Here is a 21,373-nt window from a genome sequence, read left to right as displayed (position 1 = left end):
TCTCAGATACTCTAGTTCGTGATTGTGAGGAGACTTTAGACTGTGTTTATGCCAGTCGACCTGATCTAAAAGGTTATCCTCTCCTGAACCCCCAATTAGTGTGGTACACAGATGGTTCCAGTTTCATTGAACAACGGGTTAGGAGAGCTGGGTATGCAGTGGTTAGCCTCCACCAAACTATAGAGGCAAAACCCCTGCCCCCTGGGACCTCTGCCCAGAAGGCAGAATTAATAGCACTCACTAGAGCCCTAGAGCTAGGGGAAAATAAAAGCGTAAATGTTTATACTGAATCGAAATATGCTTTCCATGTTCTACATGCCCATGGAGCAATTTGGAAAGAAAGGGGATATCTGACAGCAAAAAAATTCCCCTATTAAACATGCCCAGGAGATTTCACATCTCTTCCTAGCTGTTCAAAAGCCATCTGAGATAGCTGTTATCTTTGGTAAAGGCCACCAAAAAGGGGAAAGTGATCAGGCCATAGGAAATCGCCTAGCAGGCACTGCAGCAAAGAATGTGGCTCGCCAATTGACTATATTGGCTCCTTTATTCCCACAACTCCCTGACTCTTTCACACCTTTCTACAGCCCTCAAGAACAGGTTCTTGCTAAAGAAAGGGGATACTCTCTTTCCTCCTCTGGGTGGTTTCAGACATCCTCAGGCCAACTCCTTATCCCAGAAGGGAGCCAGTGGAAGCTTCTTTTTGGCTTACACCAGGCCACACACCTGGGGAAGAATGCTCTCATCTCTGATACAGCCCATTTTTACTGGCAGTAAGTTGGGAGCAACAATACAAGTTTGTCGAGCTTGCCCAACTTGTGCCCAGGCAAACCATGAAGGGGCAGTCAAACCTCCACCCCTTTTAAAGCCCATTCAAAGGAGGGGTACCTACCCAGGTGAAGACTGGCAATTAGACTTTACACATATGCCCCTAAGCAGGGGTTTCAAATTTCTTTTGGTTTTGGTTGACACCTTTACTAATTGGGTGGAAGCTTCTCCTTGCATAACGGAAAAGGCTCAGGAGGTATGGAAGCTTTTATTAAAGGAAATTATACCTCATTTTGGGTTGCCTAGCTCCTTACAGAGTGATAATGGTCCTGCTTTTGTTTCAAAGATAACCCAGGGTGTGGCAAAGACACATAAAATCACTTACCATCTCCATTCAGCCTGGAATCCCAAATCCTCTGGTAAAGTAGAGAAAATGAATCATACCCTTAAGCGAATCTTTACTAAGCTGTGCACAGAAACCCCCCCCCCCCCAGAAGATTGGATTAAGAATTTCCCAATTGGGCTACTCAGAGTCCTTACCACACCTCGGGAAAATATCAAGTTTAGCCCCTTTGAGCTTTTGTATGGGAGGCCTTTCCTAACCTCTTGACATCCTTGTAGACACAGAACAGCATTTGATCACTCAATTTGCAACTCAGGAGCTGTCAGGAACGCCCTAACAGAATATGCTGACAAGCATCTTCCAAAATCTTTTGGCTGTGAAAAGGAGCTTCCTGCCCCAGTACAACCTGGAGATCGGGTCTATTTAAAGTCATGGAAAACCCAAAAGGGAGAACAATCAGATGTCAATTGGAAGGGACCCTACCGAGTCATACTCACCACTCCTAAGGCAGTAAAACTCCAGGGCCTCCCTAGCTGGCCTCATAATTCTAGAATTAAACCAGTGTCATCTCTCCCAGAGACTCCAGAATATACCTGTGAGCCCTTGGAGGATTTGAAGCTGTTGTTTAGAAAGGCCCCTGGCCCTCTTAGAAGGGCTGCTGGCCCTCTCCAGCTGACAGGTGGATAGAAAGAAGAGAAATCATAATTTTTTTTTGTTTTTTTTTCTTCTTCTTCTTCCTCTCTGTACTCCTTTTGTAACATTCTTGCCTTCTAGGGTTGGAGCCATCCACTCCCAGATGATATCAGCCAACAGAGTCTAAGGACCTAGCCAGGGGTCAGCCTTATTCTGAAGTCTGACCCCTTAAACAAAATGGGACCCCTTGAGGCAGGGACAGCTCCTCGCCCCTTGTCAGCAGGAAGCAGTTTCAGAAGCGGAGACCTTTGCCCCTTACCCCAAAAGAATTTGGGTTCCTATTTGTTTGACGGGGGAATGATGGGATTGTAATCTGAGCCCCAGAAAGGAAAAACCTTGGACTTTCCCACCTGGCCAAATCTCTGGCGTTCCCCTGAGGCTATGGTCCCATCAACTGGTCTTTCATTGTGGCTACATCCAATCTCCCCTCCATAGTCTTGCCTCCCTATGGCCCCAGGCTACTTCCCACCCTTGGTCCCACCTAGGCTTCATTTCCTACCCTTGGGAATTCTATTACCTCATGGACTACTTGGTCACTCTCCCTCAGTCTTTCTGTATTGTTCCATCTTGTCTCCATTAAGAGGCTCAGATTTTTACAGTCTAGCCAATAGCCCATAGATGCTCAGGCTCCTTACGAGTCTAGCTAATATGGCGAATCTTCAATAAACTTTGTTTTTGGCTGCAAGAAGGCTTGGGTCGAATTCTTTCGGGCAGGACCCGGGTATCATGATTTTGGGGTGCCAGGACTCCTAACCCCTGGACCGCATCAGGTAACTACTTTGTCAGGTATGTCACAGTGAGATCGTTCTTAAATATGTGGGTTCAAGCAGATAGAAACTGAAGTACCTTCAAACTTTCAAAACACTGTGATTATGTAAAGGATTTCAAACAGTTTCTTTGACCCAGAAAGAATTCTCTCAAATTTAGTAAATTGTTTAAGGAAATAAAGGATTCTCTACATCCATTGTTCAAAGGTATTTCTCCAGTTCTCTGATGCAGCAGATTACAAAAACTGTAAGTGAAGGCTTTCCCGCACTCATTGCCTTAAAAGTATTTCTTTACCAAAGTATCAATTAATACTCTTCATGCTCAATAAGACATCTACTTCGTGAAAAGAAATGCCATCATTATAACATTTGAAATTTCTCTCTCCAATATGAGTTCTCTTGTCCTCATTGTTTTCCACTCTGAAAGAAGTATATGTAAAAATATTCCATCTACTGAGCTCTTCCTGCAGAATTAAAATTTATAACTTTGAAGGTTTTTCCATTGATTATATACACTTAAATATTTCTTTGCAGTAATATAAATAATCAAGTTCAGAAGGCTGTTTGTGTTAGATAAGATTTCCTACATTTGTCAGAGTCAAAAAAATTTCTATCTAATATGGATTTTCTCATGTCGAGTAAGTTGAGAACTCTGCCTGAAGGATTTCCCACATTGATGACATTCAAATGGTTTCTCTCCAGTATGAATTATCTGATGTACAGTAAGGTGGGAATTTTGCCTAAAGGCTTTTCCACATTGATTACATTCAAAAGGTTTCTTTGCTCCAGTATGAATTCTCTTGTGTTCAGTAAGCTGTCCCTTCCAGGTAAAGGATTCCCCACATTCATTACATTCAAAAGGTTTCTCTCCAGTGTGGATTCTCTTATGTAGAGTAAGGGATTTGTTCCAGCTAAATGACTTCCCACAATCATTACATACAAAGGGTTTCTCTCCATTATGAATTTTCTGATGTACAGTGAGGTAAAAACTACAGCTAAAAGCTTTGCCACAGTCATGACATTCAAAGGGTTTCTCTCCTGTATGAATTCTCTTATGTGTGGTAAGCTGACCACTACGGCTAAAGGCTTTCCCACAGTCATGACATTCAAAAGGCTTCTCTCCTGTATGCACTCTCTTATGTTCAGTAAGGGATCCACTCCAGCTAAAGGATTTCCCACATTCAAGACATTTAAAGGGTTTTTCTCCAGCATGCATTTTCTTATGTGCACTAAGCATCCAACTATGGCTGAAGGATTTTCCACATTCAAGACATACAAAGGGCTTTTCTCCAGTATGAACTCTCTTATGCAGAGTAAGCTGCCCACTCCGGCAGAAGGTTTTTCCACATTCATTACATTCAAAGGGTTTCTCTCCAGTATGAATTCTCTGGTGTTCAGTAAGGGACCTGCTCTGGGTAAAGAATTTGTGACATTTATGACATTCAAAGGGTTTCTCTCCAGTATGAATTCTCTGATGCACACTAAGGTTAGAATTTCGGCTAAATGCTCTCCCACATTGATTACATTCAAAGGGTTTCTCTCCAGTATGAATTTTTTTGTGTGTACTGAGCCGCCCACTATCACTGAAAGATTTCCCACATTGGTGACATTTAAAGGGTTTCTCTCCAGTATGAATTCTTTGATGTACAGTAAGGTGAGAACTTCGGTTGAAAGTTTTCCCACACTGATTACATTCAAAATATTTCTTTTCTATATGAATTCTCTTATGTTCAGTAAGTTGCTCACTACTGAAGAAGCATTTTCGACATTCATGGCATTCAAAGGGTTTTGATCTAGTATGAACTCTCTGATGTACAGTAAGGTAAGTGCTTCGGCTAAATGCTTTTCCACATTGACTACATTCAAAAGGCTTCTTACCAGTATGAATTCTTTTATGCGTATTAAGCTGCCCTCTCTGGCTGAAGTATTTCCCACAGTCATGACATTCAAATGGCTTCTCTCCAGTATGAATTCTCTTATGAGAACTAAGCTGCTCACTACGGATGAAGCATTTCCCACATTCCTGGCATTCAAAGGGTTTCTTTCCAGAATGAATTTTTTCATGTCGAGTAAGTTGAGAAATTTGGCTGAAGGCTTTCCCACACTGATTACATTCAAAGGGTTTCTCTCCAGCATGAATTCTCTTGTGTTCAATAAGCTGCTCAATAAGGCTAAAGAATTTCCCACACTGGTGACATTCAAAGGCTTTCTCTCCAGTATGAATTACCTGATGTACAGTTAGGTGAGAACTTTGCCTGAAGGCTTTCCCACATTGATTACATTCAAAGGGTTGCTCTCCAGTATGAATTCTCTTATGTACAGTAAGATAGCTCTTCCACCTAAAGGATTTCCCACACTGATTACATTCAAAGGGTTTCTCTCCTGTATGAATTCTCTGATGACTTCTATGGGATTTTCCATTGGTGAAGAATTTCCCACACTCATTACATTTATATACTTTTTCTTCACTATGCTCTTTATTAAAGTAAATAAGGTCTGAAGGGCAACTGAATGACTTGCTGCATATATTACAATTACAAAGATTATTCTTGCAAAAGACTCTGTCACTTTCATCTAGGTCTGAATACTGTTTTACGTTCTTTCCATATGTACCACATTCCTGAAGACTTTTTCTAGCATGAACTCCCTCTTGTGAAACAAGGACTGACTCCAGACTGAAACAACTTTCAAACACAGACTTAGCAGAAATTTCTCTGTGGATAGTTGTCTCTTGACTGGCTTGTCTGTCCTGATTGCAATTCTTTTGTTCTACTCTGACATCCTGTTCACAGGCTTCTCCCATTTTGTATTTCCAGGAACCATCTGTCTTAACTCTTTCCTTAGATGCCTCTTCGGGAGAAACACATGGATTTACAGTTGACTCTGCTGTTTCATGCCTGGACATCTGACTAAGGAACTCTGAAAGAAAGGAAAAAAGTGTCAGTTTCCAACGTGCTGGGTGAGAGGAATCTGCTTTACAATGTAAATTCTAGATCTTATTTTCTCTTATAAAGAAAATGATCAAAAATTTGGAAAGGACAGAATAAATATTTTAAAGGTGCAATTCAATAATACCCCAAATATGATAAGATAACCAAAAAACAAAACAAAACAAAACAAGTACTTCTTTGTTTTAAATATGTTTAAGTAACTAGGACTAAGCGAATTACATTCCAGGACACTCAAAGTACCTCTAGATGACAGAGAAATTATATTAACAGATCTTAATAAAGATTATTAAATTTACAAAAGTTTAATTCGGAAACTAAAGACTGATTCCCAAGGGAATCATCTGTGATCTCTAATGATTGGAATCATGAAGAGATATGATATCCATAATGGCAAATTCTTAACCCTTAAAAGCTAGTATGGAAAATTTAAGAAAGCTAGAACCTCAGAGTGCATGAGTTTGAGCTAAGAGTATGTCTGGATTCCTAACACACAACAACAGGTTAAAGTCTTCCAAGATATCCTTTTAGATATGGAGAAATATCAGTATGACATGGATTATGACTGATGGATTTGTAGCCACTTCAAACACCTCATTCAGTCTTGTCAAATTAACATGACTGGAGGTTTCTTATGTTGTGTCTCGTCTCTGTATTTGGCCTTTTCAACATTTCGACAACCTCCATGACAATAAGCTGACTACAATCTCAACATAAGGTAATCATACGTTGTGGCCACTAAAACCTTAGCAGTAGGTCTATTGTTCAGTTCCCAGAAAGTAATTGTGTTACTGCAAGTTCTACCAGTCAAACCACATTTGGATTTTTGAATGCAAGTTTAAAAACCACATAAAAAAGGGACACCGATAAACTAGTCTATTCAGAGGAATTATATCAGTCAGCCAATAAACATTTATTAAGTGCTTACTTAATTCCAGGCACCATTAAGCACTGGGGAATCAAAGTAAGACAAAAATATTCCCCAACCACAAGAGCCTTACCTTCTCATGGGGAAGATAACAAATAAATAAGTCGATGGAAGGCTTGAAAGTTACCTTAGAAAGCAAAACCTTAATGGCTGGGGGGAGGGGAGGGAATGAGAAAAGCCTTTACAGAAGGTAAAACTTGAGCTGAGACTTGCAGGAAGCCAGGGAAACAAGAAGACAGAGAAGAGAGAGAGAGAGTACTCCAGGTATGAGAGCTAGTCAGTGAAAAGGTAATGGATACAGGAGAAGGAGTGCCATGTTCAAGGAAAAGCAAATAGGGCAGGATGACTTGATTTTAGAGTACAGAAAAAGGAGCAGAGCATAAGAAGACTGAAAAGATGAGAAGAGGTCAGGTTGGCAAGAGCTCTAAATGCCAGCGGACTTTATATTTGATCCTGGAAGTAACAGGGAGCCACTGGAGTTTATTCATTGGGGGTGTGGAGAAAGAGGTGACACATCAGATCTGTGATTTAGGAAGATCACTTTGGCAGTTGTGTGAAGGATTGATTGTAGTGGGGAGACACAGGAGGCAGGGAAGTCAATTAAAAGCCCATTACAATAGTCTCCTCAAGTGTTTCATGAAGGCCTGAACTAGAGCGGTGTCTATGAGTGGAGACAAAAGGACATAGAGGGGAGATGTTGTGAAGCTAGATAGAAATGACAGACTTCACAACAGACTGGATATTTAGGAGGAGTGTGTGCAGTGGTGGATGACATCAAAGCTGAAAACCCAGGTGGCTGGGAGGATGAATGCACACTGCACAGAAGGGAGAAGGGGTCTGGGGAAATTTAATGAGTTCTGTTTTAGATATGTTGCGTTTGAGATGCCTAAGGGACCTCCAATTCAATAAGCCCAAGAAGTTGGTGATATGGGACTGAAGCTCAGGAGAAAGATGAGGGCTGGATGAAAAGATATGAAACTCATCTGCATAGAAATGATCATTTAAGCCCATTAGAATTGATGAGATCACCAAGAGAGAGATTATATAGATCAAAGAGGGTCCAAGGGGTATGCTCATGGTGAGGAGATGTGACTTGGATGAAGAGCCAGGAAACGAGACAGAGCAGTGGCCAGATGGGGAGGAGAAGAACCAAGACTGCATGAGGTCATGAAAATCCAGAGGGGGGAGTATCCAGGAAGAATAAGCAATCAAGGAGACTGAATGTTACAGAGAGGTCAAGAAGGCTGGAGACTGAAAGAAGGGATCAGTGCAATGGGGCTGTCACCCCCTTGTGTTCCTGGACACTCTTGTTGTTTAGTCATTTTTCAGTTGTGTCCAACTCTTCATGACCCCAATTTCAGATTCTCTCAGCAAAGGTACTAGACTGGTTTGCCTTTTCCTTCTTTAGCTCATTTAACAGATGAGACAAAAAGGTTTAAGCGACTTTTTCAGGGTCATACAGTAGAAGTGTCTGAGGTCAAAGTTGAACTCACAAACATGAGTATCTCTAGGCCTGGCACTCAATTGCGAGAGCTACGTACCCCATTGCTGGACACCGTATCTTGATTATTGCAGTCTAAGGCTACTTAACTTTCTTTGCAGCCATTTTGCACTATTGTCAGATATGGATTTCTGCAGAGTTCACTCAAGTTTCCACATCTTTTCCATACCTTCCATATCTTAAGCTCATTAGGCTGAATTTTTTTTTAAAAAGTATAAACATAAGACTTTACCTTTAAATCTATTAAATTTCTTCTTCTTTGGATGTTATTGTGGTACAGGATGTAAGACCATCAGGAGATTTGGGCCATACTCACGATACCATACACCACAATAATCTCAAAGTAGAAAAGGGACCTAGAGGCAAAAGAGCATTAAAAAAAAAAAAAAAAGCAAAGGAGACACTTCCCAGATCCAGCGTTTGGGGAGAATTACTAACCAAAAGAAAAAGAAAAGATAACCAAAGGCAAAAAAGACAACTGTGATTATGTAAGATTAAACAGGTTTGGTTTTTTTTGTGTGTGTGTGAACAAAATCAATACATCCAGAATAAGGAAGAAAATAATAAGTAGGAAAAAAATCTCTCTAAAATACACCCCCTATAAAATTCATACAGCAAAGATTTACAGAGAATTGACATAAGTATTAGTCCAAGAGTTATTTCCCAATAGATAAACTGTCAAAGGATGTGTAGAAAGACATTTCAGAAACAGAAATATAAATGAACAATCATATGGGAAAAATGCTATAAGTTACTAAGAAGAGAAATTCAAATAAAAGCAACTCTAGGGTTTCACCCACATCAACTAAACAAAGGACACTTTAATAGCTCTCCAATCTCATCAATGTAAGCACTCACTCCAAAGATGAAGATTAATAAGCTAGAGAGTGATTAATAAGAGGAGAGGAATCAGAATGGCAAAGAGCCTGGAGTCCGTGACATATGAGGGCTGTTGAAAGAACTGGATATGTTTATCTGGGAGAAGATAAGACTCACTGGTAACATAATAGTTGTTTTCAAGTATCTAAAGGAGTGTTATATGGAGAAGGGATTAGATTTACTCACTGAGCCCCAGAGGGAAGAACTAGAAATAAGAGATGGCATCGCAAAGAGATTTGGACTTGATGGCAGGAAAAACTCCTAACAATAAGAACTGTCCAGAAATGGAATGGGCTGCCTGCAAAAGTAGTGGGTTAGTCCTCCTTCAAGGTCTTCATGGACAACCATGTATTGCATATATGTTCCAGTAGGATCTTTCCTTTGGGGCTGCCAGGATGGCACAGTGGATAGAGTGCTGAGCCCAGGGCGGACTTCTTAATTGGGTCTTTCCTATTTCTGCTTTCTGGTACCAAGTAGAATAATTCTAATCTTTTTTTCCACATGACGGGCTTTCAAGAACTTGAAGACAGCTTTTCTATCCCTCCTGAATCTTCTCTTCTCCAGTTAATTCAACTGATCTTCATATGGCATGACCTCCTAATTGTGATTTTTGTGAATTCCTTGAGGTAGCTAGATGGTACAGCGGATAGAGCATCAGCCCTGGAGTCAGGAAGGCCTGGATTCAAATCTGGCCTCAGACACTTACAAACTGTATGACCCTGGGTAAATCACTTTACCTGTTTGTCTCAATTTCCTCATCTGTAAAAGAGGGGTAGTAATAGCCCCTACTTCACAGGGTTGTTGTGAGGATCAAATAAGATGACAACCGTAAAGTACTTAGCACAGTGCCTGGTACATAATAAGTACTATGTAAATATTAGTTATTATTTTGTGTATGGGTTGGACCAGATGGCCACTGTGATCCCACCTAACTCACACTCTGCGATGTTTTTTTAAACCTATTCAAACCTGCCCTTCCTGAAGGACTCACATTCAGGTGCTCATCTAAATTCACCACAGCAGGTCCATTCAACATGCTAGAAGTCATCTTCACATTCTCTTGATGTTACAGTAGTCCCAAATGAACAAGTGATACGTCTGTTAATTATCTTCAGTCTCACTGAAGCCCCTCTATTTTTCCAGTGACTCATTTCTCTAATAATATCCTTTGTACTTTTAAGCTACGTAATTCCTATTTGTCACATGCTGTCATTTGTCATGTGCAATTTGATACAAGAACTCCTTCATCAAAACGAAATCAGAAAAGTAGAATTGTTTTGCCATTATCAATATGGGTCAGATTGCCACATACACCATGTATACTCAAGAATTACAATTTGGTTTAGAGGAGATGGATGCCAATGAAATCAGTGTCTAGAAATCAATGGCAACTTCCTATCAAAAACTAAAACAAGATGACAAGAGTATTACTGAAAATAATTGGAATTCAGAGAATACGAAAGAGATGTGAAATAGAAACTAAAGGGAGACTTAATAACAAGATAAATAACTTGAACATAAGATATTTCAGCTCAAGAAATTTGAAAGTGAGGTAAAGGCACACATTTACAAGAAATCAATATGCTCTTATAGTAGATATATAGTGACTAAAACAAACCATCACCTTGATACAAAGAACCATTAAGACAGGTTCAAAGGAAAGGACCAAAGCACTGTTGAAGCTCAGCTTGCTTCAATCCACAGAGCTCCCCAAAAAGGTCCTGTATTGATACAAACAAATATGATTTACAGAAACCCAAAAACTCTGCCTAGGCTTGAAAGGAACCCTAGCCCAGACAGATGGGAAGGAGTGAATCCAGAGATAAACTTTTCCTGCCTAAAATCTCATTTGTAAACTATCCTGGGAGAAGAGAAAATCTATAAAGTTTATAAAAAACCAACAGAAATAAGTCACTAGAAAAATAGAGGGGCTTCAGTGAGACTGACGATAATTAACAGACGTATCACATGTTCATTTGGGACTACTGTAACATCAAGAGAATGTGAAGATGACCTCTAGCATGTTGAGTGGAGCTGCTGTGGTGAATTTATGCTATCAACAAGGTTAGGTACAGATACAGGAAGATCAGTAGGCCACATAAAACTAGAACTATCCAACCTATAACTAAATTATGGTGTGGCAAGAGATGTGGCTACTCACGTAGCCAGATGTCATCATGAAACTTCCACCACTGCTCAGCTCTTCCATAGATTTCACTATTTCACTGTTTCAACAATCACACCTATCTGTAAGTTTTTTGGTACTCTAGGATAGTTCACCACAGCCAGGGGTCCTCAAGTGAGATTCTGTAACTCTTGAAACATTCTCCTATGGTTAAGGCTGCAATTACCTTCACACACCTTGCAAATGTGCAACCTCCCTAGATCCAAAAATCCCAATTCCAAAAGGCTGGATGTTCTTCAAAAGTGCAGGATGGAGGAAAGAAAGCTAGCTAGAACATAGCTCTTGTGAAAACAATGGGAGGGAGGGGGCGGGGGGATGGTTCAGTGAGTCAAGAGTATAACATGGCAACCAAAAGACGACACTATCCTACTCCCCAGCATGCTGTCCCGGTAAAGGAAACTGTTGGTAGTTCTTCTTACTCTGCCCTAGTTAGACTACGTGTGAGGTAGGGAGCCACATTTGAAGAAAGGCATTGACAATATATCCAGAAATGGATGACCAGGATGGTCCAGGGACTAGAGGATTATGGCATGAGAAGCTTAAATCAAGGAATTAGGGATTTATTACCCAAAAGAGAAAAGAATGCTTGCATGATGACTATCTTCAAATATTAATAAGGCTAATGGGTGGAAGAAGAAATGGACTTATTGAATAAACTCTGAATGTGCACTGGAGAGGAAAAAAAAAGAACTCACTTTTCAGAAATGTTAACAGTAAGTAGTATCATGAGGAATTGTAAAAAAAAAAAAAAATTGAAGTAAATGAAGTTCTGCTTCCAGGAGCCAATACGGCAGAGTAAGAAGTAAGTCACTCTCACCCTCCCTTATTCACCTCGGAAAGCCCAGAAAATATTACCCCAGGAAAAACCCTGCAGCAGCTGAACCAGCAGAAAGGCAGGATGCAATAGTCTCGTAGCCCAGGATGCTTGGGGGATTAACAGGAAAGGCCCCTCTCGCTCTGGGGGAGGAAGAGCAGTACAGAACAGGAAGCAAGCTAGTGGAAAGCCCCACCTCAGCATACCAGGGGGAGATCCTAAACCCCAGGGTGATGGGGCAGGCAAGTACCAACACCAGGACCCCTGAGTGTCTCAGTAAGGGCAGGGGAACCAGTGAAAACCAGCTTGGAAAACCACCACGTGCCACCGTGTTCTCTGGCAGCCAAGTCTCCTAGTGCTTCAGCAAAACTCTGGGAAGCACAACTCCAGGCTGAGAGACATCCTGCAGCAGCAAAACATCCCTGTGCAAAACCTGAGTGAGTAGGAGCCAAAGGAGCACGAGGCCCGGCTGAGTAGGTGATGAGTAGCCGTCTTCCAGGAGCCAGATTCCCCACCCCTACCTCTGGAGCTCCTGTGTTGCTGATTCCAGCCTGACACCAGGTAAGCTGCCAGAACCCTACAGCCTCCAACTGCCAGCACCTGAGGCCCCAGCACGCAAAGCCAGTGACTAGGCCCTGAGCTCCCAGCACAAGAAGCTTGGGTCAGGGCCCGTGCTCTTCAGCAGGAGAGCTCAATTTTTTTTTTTTTAAGTCAGGAAATAAGCAAACACCATGAGCAAAAAGAAACATACAATGACCATAGATTCTTATTATGGGGACAGGGAAGATCAAGGCAGAAATTCAGAGAAGGACAATATTATCAATATACCCGCACCAGAAACCTCAAAAGAGAGTATGAACTGGGCTCAAGCCCTACAAGCCTTCTTGGAAGAGCTCAAGAAGAATTTTAAAAGTCAAGTAAGAGAGGTAGAAGAAAAATTGGGGAAAAAAATGAGAGGTGCACAAGACACAGTCAATAGCTCGGAAAAGGAAGGACAAAAATTAAGTGTAGAAAACAAGTCCCTAAAAAATATAATTGGTCAAATGGAAGAAAAGCATACTGAAGAAATAACTCCTTAAAAAGCAGAACTGGCCAAATAGAGAATGAGAAGAACTCCTTACAAAGTAAAATAGGCCAAATGGAAAAGGAGGCACAAAATCTAACAGAAGAAAACAATTCATTAAAAATTAGAACTGGACAAGTGGAAGCTAATAATTCTATGAGAGAGTGAGAATCAGTCAAACAGAAACAAAAGAATGAAAAAACAGATGAAAATGTAAAATACCTCATTGGTAAAATAACTGACCTGGAAAACAAATCCAGGAGAGACAATTTAAAAATTATTGGTCTCCCTGAAAACCATGATAAAAAAAGAGCCTGGACAGCATCTTTCAAAAAATCATCAAGGAAAACTACCTTGAGATCCTAGAAACAGAGGGCAAAATTGCCATAGAAAGAATAAAGAGATCCCAAATTGAAAACACCAAGGAATATAGTAGCCAAATTCCAAAATTACCAAGTCAAAGAGAAAATACTGTAAGCAGCCAGAAACAACTTTAATATCATGGAACCACGGTCAGGATTACACAGAACCTTGCAGCTTCTACATTAAAAGATTGTAGGGCATGGAATATGATATTCTGTAAGGCAAAGGAACTTGGATTACAACCAAGAATCAACTACCCAGCAAAAAATGAGCATAATCTTTCAGGGGAGGAGTTGGACCTTCAAGGAAATAGGGAACTTCCAAACCTTCCTGATGAAAAGACCAGAGCTCAACAGAAAATTTGATCTTCAAATACAAGACTCAAGAGAGACATAAAAAGGGGCAGGACGGTGAGGAAAGGAAGGAGAGAATTTGGAACTTAAAATTAAAAAAAAAAACTGAATGTCAAAAATTGTTTTTACATGTAATTGGGGAAAATAAAATATTATTAAAAAAGGAAATATTAGATCAATATCAAAAAACTGAAAAAGTAGAAGAAAACAAAAGATAATCTGCTACAAAAAATAACTGACCTGGAAAATAGGTCAAGGAGAGATAATTGAAGAATCACTGGGCTTCCTGAAAAGCATGACTTTTTCAAAAATCTGGATACTATATTTTAAGAAATTATAATTGAAAACTTCCTACTGTAATATAATGATGAGCAGGTAGATTTCAGAAAAACCTGGAAAGACTTACATGAACTGATGCCGAGTGAAGTGAGCAAAACCAGGACAACAGTGTACACAGTAACAGCAACATTGTGCGCTGACCAACTTTGATAGACTTAGCTCTTCTCAGCAATACAATGATCTAAGACAATTCTAAAAGACTCATGATGGGAAATGCTATCTACATCCAGAGAAAGAACTACGGAGTCTGAATGCAGATCGAAACGTACTATTTTCTTTTTTTTTCCTTTCTCTTGGTTTTTCCCTTTTGTTTTGCTTCTTCTTTCACAACATGACTAACGTGGAAATGTGTTTAATATGATTGTACATGTATAGCCTATAGCAGATTGCTTGCCATCGTGGGGAGGTGGAAGGGAGGAAGGAAAAAATTTGGAATTCAAAATCTTATAAAAGTGAATGTTGAAAACTAAAAAAAAAAAGCAATCTTTTTTTTTCCTTTTTGCCTATACCTATTCACTCAATTTCTTTTTCTTGTCTTATTGCTGTAGACAGCATTTCTAGCAATATATCAAATGACATGGTGATAATGGACCTCTTTGTTTTACCTTTGACATTATTTCATTTATTTCTATTACTTACTGTGATTCCTCTTGGTTTTAGACAGATACTATTCACCACAGTGATTTCTTAATTTCACATTGTTTCCTTTGCTTATTAGGGTTTGTTTAACAGAAATGGGTGTTGAATTTTGTTAAAAGTCTTTCTGTATCTAGTGATATAACCATGTAATTTCTGGTTATGCTACCATCCTATGTTTTTTGGTATACATCCAACTTGATCATTGTGTCACACATCTTTTTGATATGTAGGTGGAGGCACTTTGCTATCATTTTACTTTAAAAGTTTGAATTAACATTCATTAAGAATACTGTTCTAAAATTTTCTTTCTCTGTTTTGTCTCTCTGTCATTTAGGTATGAAAATCAAATTAGTGTCTTAGAAGGAATTTGATAAAATCCTTTCTTTTATTATTTTTGCAAACCATTTACATCATATTGGAATCAATTGTTCTTTGAATGTTTGAAAGAATTTGCTTGGAAATCTTTCTAGTGCTGAGATTACTTTCTCTAAGACTTTTTGAGCTCCTTGTCCTGAGATTGGGTAATTTAAATTCTCTATTTCTTCTGTCAATTTTTGCATTTTGTATTTTTGTGATAATCATCTGATCATTTAAAATGTCAATTTTATTGGCACATAATTGGCCAAAATAGTTTCTAATAATGTAATTTACTTCTCCATTTGCTATAAAAATATTTCCTTTTCCCTTTTTCATACTGGTAATTTGCTTCTTTTCTTTCTTTTCTTATAATCGTACTAGCTTGTTGTTTATCTATTTTACTGTTAAAAAAATAAAATTCCAGTTTTATCACTTTAAAAAAAAAGAAATTGTGTGACTGGGAGAGAAGATGGACTGGTCACATGACAAGAGCAAGGGGTGAGAGATTGACAGCCAGAGTTCTCCACACATACCCTCAAAATGCTGAGAGAAATTAAGAAATGTTTCCAGCATATTAGATGGATCCCATATGGTGAACTTTTGGGAGAACATGGACAAGAGACACAAGCAAAGCACGTAGGAGTTGCTATCTACAACACTGGAAAGAATTCTTGAATGGATGAACTCCAAACCTTCACTTAAGGAGAGAGCCCAGCTCAGACATCTCATTTCTCACTTGGCTGAGCTACTTTGGAATGTCTTTGACTTCTCCACCATGGCCCCAATTGGTACCTATTCCACACACATTCACCCCCTTTTCAGCTTCCTTTTGTGTTTTGTCTTCCCCCATTAGACTGTAAGCTCCTTGAAGACAGGGACCTTCTCTTTTGGTATATGTATCCCCTGTACACAGTTCCAGGTACGTAGTAGCAGCTCAGTAGTCACTTAATAAATGTTTGTTGATTGATTGAAAAGAAAAAAAAAATCGAAGGAAATGTAAATGTTCAACAATTGGGGGAATACAAAAATAATAAGGGTGGCATATAAATGTAACAGCATACTATAATGCAATTATTAAGGACAAATGTGGAGAATATAGAGAAATCTGGAAAGAGAAAATCTATCAGAAATAGAGAATACTAATTACAATCATATAAAAAGGACTAGATAAGGAATCCTGATGGGGACAAAGAAGTAAGTGGAAAATGTAATATTTTTTGCCTTGAAATTATGTAATTTAAATATAGTTACCTAGTAAATGTAGTTTTTTTCTACTGATGTTCAATATTGTTTTATTAGAACATTTAAATTTTTTTAATGGATTAAACTTGTTCTCTATGGTTCTCAAGGGAAAAAGCAAGAATAAATCCAAGGCGAATGCAGGCAGGAATATTTTAGCCTCATACAAGAAAGAACTATCCAACAAACTGAACTATTCTGACGGTACAATAGTCACTCATGCAGTAATGGATTTCTCACTATAACGAGCCTTCACATGAAGACTGCACTACTACTTATGAGATGTTATAAAAATAGACAGTTGCTGTCTGAAAACCCTTCCAACTTTGCCACTGTGAGATTTTGGAGGAAAAATAAAGACCTTTTAAACTGCGAAAGGTTTTATACATTTAGGCTCTATTTGCTTCACAAATCAAAGATGACTGTAAAAAAGCATTTTCACAAAGTGAAGCAAGAAGAACTGGGAGATCATTGTGCATAGTAACAGCAATGTTGTAAAGATGATCAACTGTGAAGAACTTGGCTACTCTGATCAATATAATGATGTGAGACAATTCCAAATGACTCATGATGAAAAAACGCTATCCACCTTCAGAGAGAGAACTGATGATCTCGGAAATTCATGAACAAATCGAAGCATGATTTTCTTGCTAGCTTTCCTTTCTTTTCTTTTCTTGCTTTTTTGTGATATGGCCAATATGAAGATATTTTTGCAAGATTTCACATGTATAATTAACTGATATTATTTTGCTTGCCTTCTCAGGGGATGTGGGAAGGCTAGAGAGAATTTAAATAAAAATGAAAAAAAGTGTTTAAAATAAATAATTTTTAAAAGCATCTTCAATAGTTATCCTAAAAGAGGCCACACTGCAGAATCTTAAAATAGGAAAGGGATGAGCACGGGTGGTGTGCTTTTGGCAATAAAGAATGGTAACAAGTTTGAAGGTAAATGAAACAACAAAGACTTGGGGGGGGATGATATATCTGTGTGTCAGACACATACATAGATGAAAGAACGAAAGGAAAATGTGAAGAGAGACTAAGCAGGGTTCAAGAGAGGCAGGAAAATTCAAGGAGGCAAGATAGAAGGGGGTCTAGAGTAGAAGTAGAACACTTTGATTAAGACAGTAGAAACACAACTTTGTTTCAGATTGGATATACATAGCAAGGTTAGTAAGGGAGGTACAGAAGAGCAGGAGATCCAGATCACAATTCTGACCCTTAATAGCTTGGGGACCTTGGGGGAGATCCACATCAGCTCTCTGGTCCTCAGGCTCCAAGTACATAAAACTTGGCAGTTGAACCAGATGGTACCTAAGGCCCAGTATAGACCTAACAATGAACCATTCTATGTAATTTTAAAGCTAACAAAGGTGTAGATGGGGAAGCTCATGGGGGACAGCGATAAGGTTTCTCCTGGGCCAGGCAGACTCTGAAGACTTCTGAAGGATGACCTTGAGTGACCCTGATCCAGTGACACTGGCTTGGCTGTTCCCCAAACAAGAAACTCCATCTCTTCTTTTTTTTTTCCCTTTCTCCCCCACTTAATAGCATTTTATTTTTTCCAATTACACGTAAAGATAGTTTTCAACATTCACTTTTATAAGGTTTTGAGTTCCAATTTTCTTCTTCCTCTTGCCCTTTCCCTCTCCCCAAAATGGCAAGTAATGTGATACAGGCCATGCATGTACAATCATATTAAACATACGTCCATGTTCGTCATGTTGTGAAGGAAGAATCAGAATTAAAGGGAAAAACCACAACAAAGAAAAAACAAAGACAAAAAAAGAGAGAAAACAGTACGCTCCCGCCTGCATTCAGACTCCACAGTTCTCTCTCTAGATGTGGACAGCATTTCCCATCATGAGTCTTCTGGGATCGTCTTAGAACGTTGTATTACTGAGAAGAGTTAAGTCTATCGAAGCTGAGCATTGCACAGCGTTGCTGTTATTGTGTACAACGTTCTCCCGGTTCTGCTCACTTCACTCAGCATCAGTCCATACAAGTCTTTCCAGGTTTTTCTGAAATCCACCTGTTCACCATTTCTTATAGCACAATAGTATTCCATTCTCTTCACATACCACAATTTGTTCAGCCGTTCTCCAATGGATGACCATCCCCATAATTTTCAATTCTTTGCCACCACAAAAAGAGTTGCTATAAATATTTTTGTACATGTGGGTCCTTTTCCCTTTTTAATGATCTCTTTGGGATATAGGCCTGGTAGTAGTATTGCTGGATCAAAGGGTATGCCCAGTTTGGTTTCCCTTTGGGCAGAGTTTCAAACTGCTCTCCAGAATGGTTGGATCAGTTCACAACTTGGCCAATGATGCATTACTGTTCCAAGTTCCCCACATCTCCAACATTTATCATTTTCCTTTTTTGTCACATTAGTCAATCTGATAGATGTGAGGTGATAGCTCAGAGTTGTTTTCATTTGCATTTCTCTGACCAAAAGTGATTTAGAGCATTTTTTCATGACTATACATAGCTTTAATTTCTTCATCTGATAACTGCCTGTTCATATCCTTTGACCATTTATCAACTGAGGAATGACTTGTTTTCTCAGAGATTTGACTCAGTTCTCTATATATATTAGAAATGAAGCCTTTATCAGAAACACTGGCAGTAAAAATTGTTTCCCAGCTTTCTGCTTTCTTTCTAATCTTGCTTGCACTGGCTTTGTTTGTGGAAAAAACTTTTTAATTTAATGTAATCAGAATTATCCACTTTGCATTTCATAACGTTCTCTATCTCTTATTTGGTCATAAATTCTTCTCTAAGCTTCTAGCTTATCCCCATTACATATAATGTTTGCTAATGGTTTTAGATAAATGGTACTTATCATTTTAAGAAAAGTTCCATTTCTTCCTATGCTCTCTAGTGTTTTTAATAGGAATGGCTGCTGTACTTTGTCAAAAGCTTTTTCGGCATCTATTGAGATAATCATGATTTCTGTTAGTTTTGTTATTGACATGGTCAATTATGCGGATTGATACGTTTTCCTAATATTGAACCAGTCTTGCCTTCCTGATATAAATCTCACCTGGTCATAGTATCTTCATGATAATTGCTGTAATCTCTTTGTTAACATTTTTATTTAAAATTTCTGAAACAATATTCATTAGGGAAATTGGTCTATAATTTTTTTTCTTTGTTTTGACTCTTCCTGGTTTAGTAAGGATTAGCACCATATTTGTATCATAAAGAGAATTTGATAAGACTCCTTCTTCACGTATTTTTCCAAATAGTTTCTATAGTATTGGAATTAATTGTGCTTTAAATGTTTGGTAGAATTCACTTGTAAATCCATCTGGCCCTGGAGATTTTTCTTAGGGAATTCATTGACGGCTTGTTCAAATTCTTTTTCTGAAATGGGGTTAAAGTATTTTATTTCCTCTTCTGTTAATCTGGGCAATTTGTATTTCTGTAAATATTTCACTTATGTTGTCAGATTTATTGGCATACAATTGAGCAAAATAATTCCTAATTATTGTTTTAATTTCCTCTTCATTGCTGATGAATTCACCCTTCTCATTTTTAATACTGGTAATTTGGTTTTCTTCTTTCTTTTTTTTATCAAATTAAACAAAGGTTTATTTATTTTACTAATTTTTTTCCATAAAACCAGCTGTTAGTTTTATTGATTAGTTCAATAGTTTTCTCAATTTCAACTTTATTAATCTTTCCTTTGATTTTCAGAATTTCTAATTTGGCATTTATTTAGGGATTTCACTCTTTTTCTAGCTATTTTAGTTGCATGCCCAATTCACTGATCTCCTTTTTCTCTATTTTATTCATGTAAGCATGTAGAGATACAAAATTTCCCCTAAGACCTGTTTTGGTTCCATCTGATAAGTTTTGGCATGTTGTTTCCTTATTATCATTCTCTGATGAAATTATTGATTGTTTCAATGATTTGTTGTTTGACCCACTCATTCTTTAGGATTGGATTATTTAGTTTCCAATAAATTTTTAGTCCATCCTTCTACGGCCTTTTATTACACGTAATTCTTATTGCATTGTGATCTGAAAAAGGTACATTTAGTATTTCTGTCTTTCTGCATTGGATCGAGGTTTTTATGCTCTAATTTTTCTAAAATCCTATTCACCTCCTTAACTTCTTTCTTGTTTATTTTATGGTTAGATTTATCTAGTTTTGAGGCAGGGGTTGAGTTCCCACACTAGCATAGTTTTGCTGTCTATTTCTTCTTGTAACTCACTTAACTTCACCTCTAAGAATTTGGATGCTATACCACTTGGTGCATACATATTTAGTATTGATATTACTTCATTGTCTAAGAAACACTAAAGGAATCACAAGTGGAAAAAAGTTTAAGAAGCCCTGGCTATGGTTCCTTTTAGTAAGATGTAGTTTTCTTCCTTATCTCTTTTAATTAGATCTGTATTTGCTTTTGCTTTGTCTGAGATCAGGATTGTTACCCATTTTGGTTTTCGTTTCTTTTTTTAACTTTAGCTGAAGCATAATATATTCTGCTTCAGCCTTTTACCTTTACCCTGTGTGCATCTCTTTGCTTCAAATGTGTTTCTTGTAAATAACATATTGTAGGATTCAGGTTTTTAATCTACTTTGCTATCCACTTCTGTTTTATGGGACAGTTTGTCCCATTCACATTCACAGTTATGACTACTAACTGTGTCTTTCTCTCCATCCTATTTTTCCTGGTTTATACTTTTCTCTCCTTTCACCCTTTCCCTCCTCACCAATGTTTTGCTTTTGACCACCACCTCCCTCAATCTGCCCTCCCTTCTATAGCCCCCTTCCCTTTTCTTTCCCGTTTCGCCTCTACTTCCCTATAGAGTAAGATAGATTTCTTTCTTTTTTTTCCAAGGCAATGGGGTGAAGTGACTTGCCCAGGGTCACACAGCTAGTAAATGTCAAGTGTCTGCAGCCAGATTTGAATTCAGGTCTTCCTGAATCCAGGGCTGGTGCTCTATCCACTGTGCCATCTAGCTCCCTGGTAAGATAGATTTCTATACCCAACTGAGTGTGTATGTTATTCCCTCTTTGAGCCAAATCTGATGAGAAAAAGGTTCAAACAATGCTCCCTTCCCCAGAATACCATATTCTAAGCCTTCTTATCCTTTAATGTAGAAGCTGCTAAGTCTTGTGTAATCCTAACTGTGACTTCTTGATATTTGAATTATTTCTTTCTGGCTGCTTGCAGTATTT

General features: G+C 38.6%; 1 protein-coding gene across 7 annotated transcripts in view; it reads right to left on the bottom strand.

Annotated features, from left to right (window-relative positions):
- Positions 1-2,505: 2,505 nt before the first annotated feature.
- LOC114041189 (zinc finger protein 420-like) overlaps positions 2,506-21,373 on the bottom strand; it is a 31,455-nt gene continuing 12,587 nt past the window's right edge. For all 7 annotated transcript variants that reach the window (XM_027859509.1, XM_027859506.1, XM_027859504.1 and 4 more), the window contains one exon: positions 2,506-5,490. In XM_027859509.1, coding sequence (XP_027715310.1) covers positions 3,182-5,490 — 2,309 coding nt within the window. In that variant the 3' untranslated portion in view covers positions 2,506-3,181. The remainder of the gene's footprint in view (positions 5,491-21,373) is intronic.

The sequence above is a fragment of the Vombatus ursinus genome, unplaced genomic scaffold (genome assembly GCF_900497805.2).
Source record: "Vombatus ursinus unplaced genomic scaffold, bare-nosed wombat genome assembly UNPS02014170.1, whole genome shotgun sequence".
Classification (NCBI taxonomy): Eukaryota; Metazoa; Chordata; class Mammalia; order Diprotodontia; family Vombatidae; genus Vombatus; species Vombatus ursinus.
The sequence above is the reverse complement of the archived record's forward strand: the minus strand, read 5'-3'. Positions and strand labels throughout refer to the sequence as shown.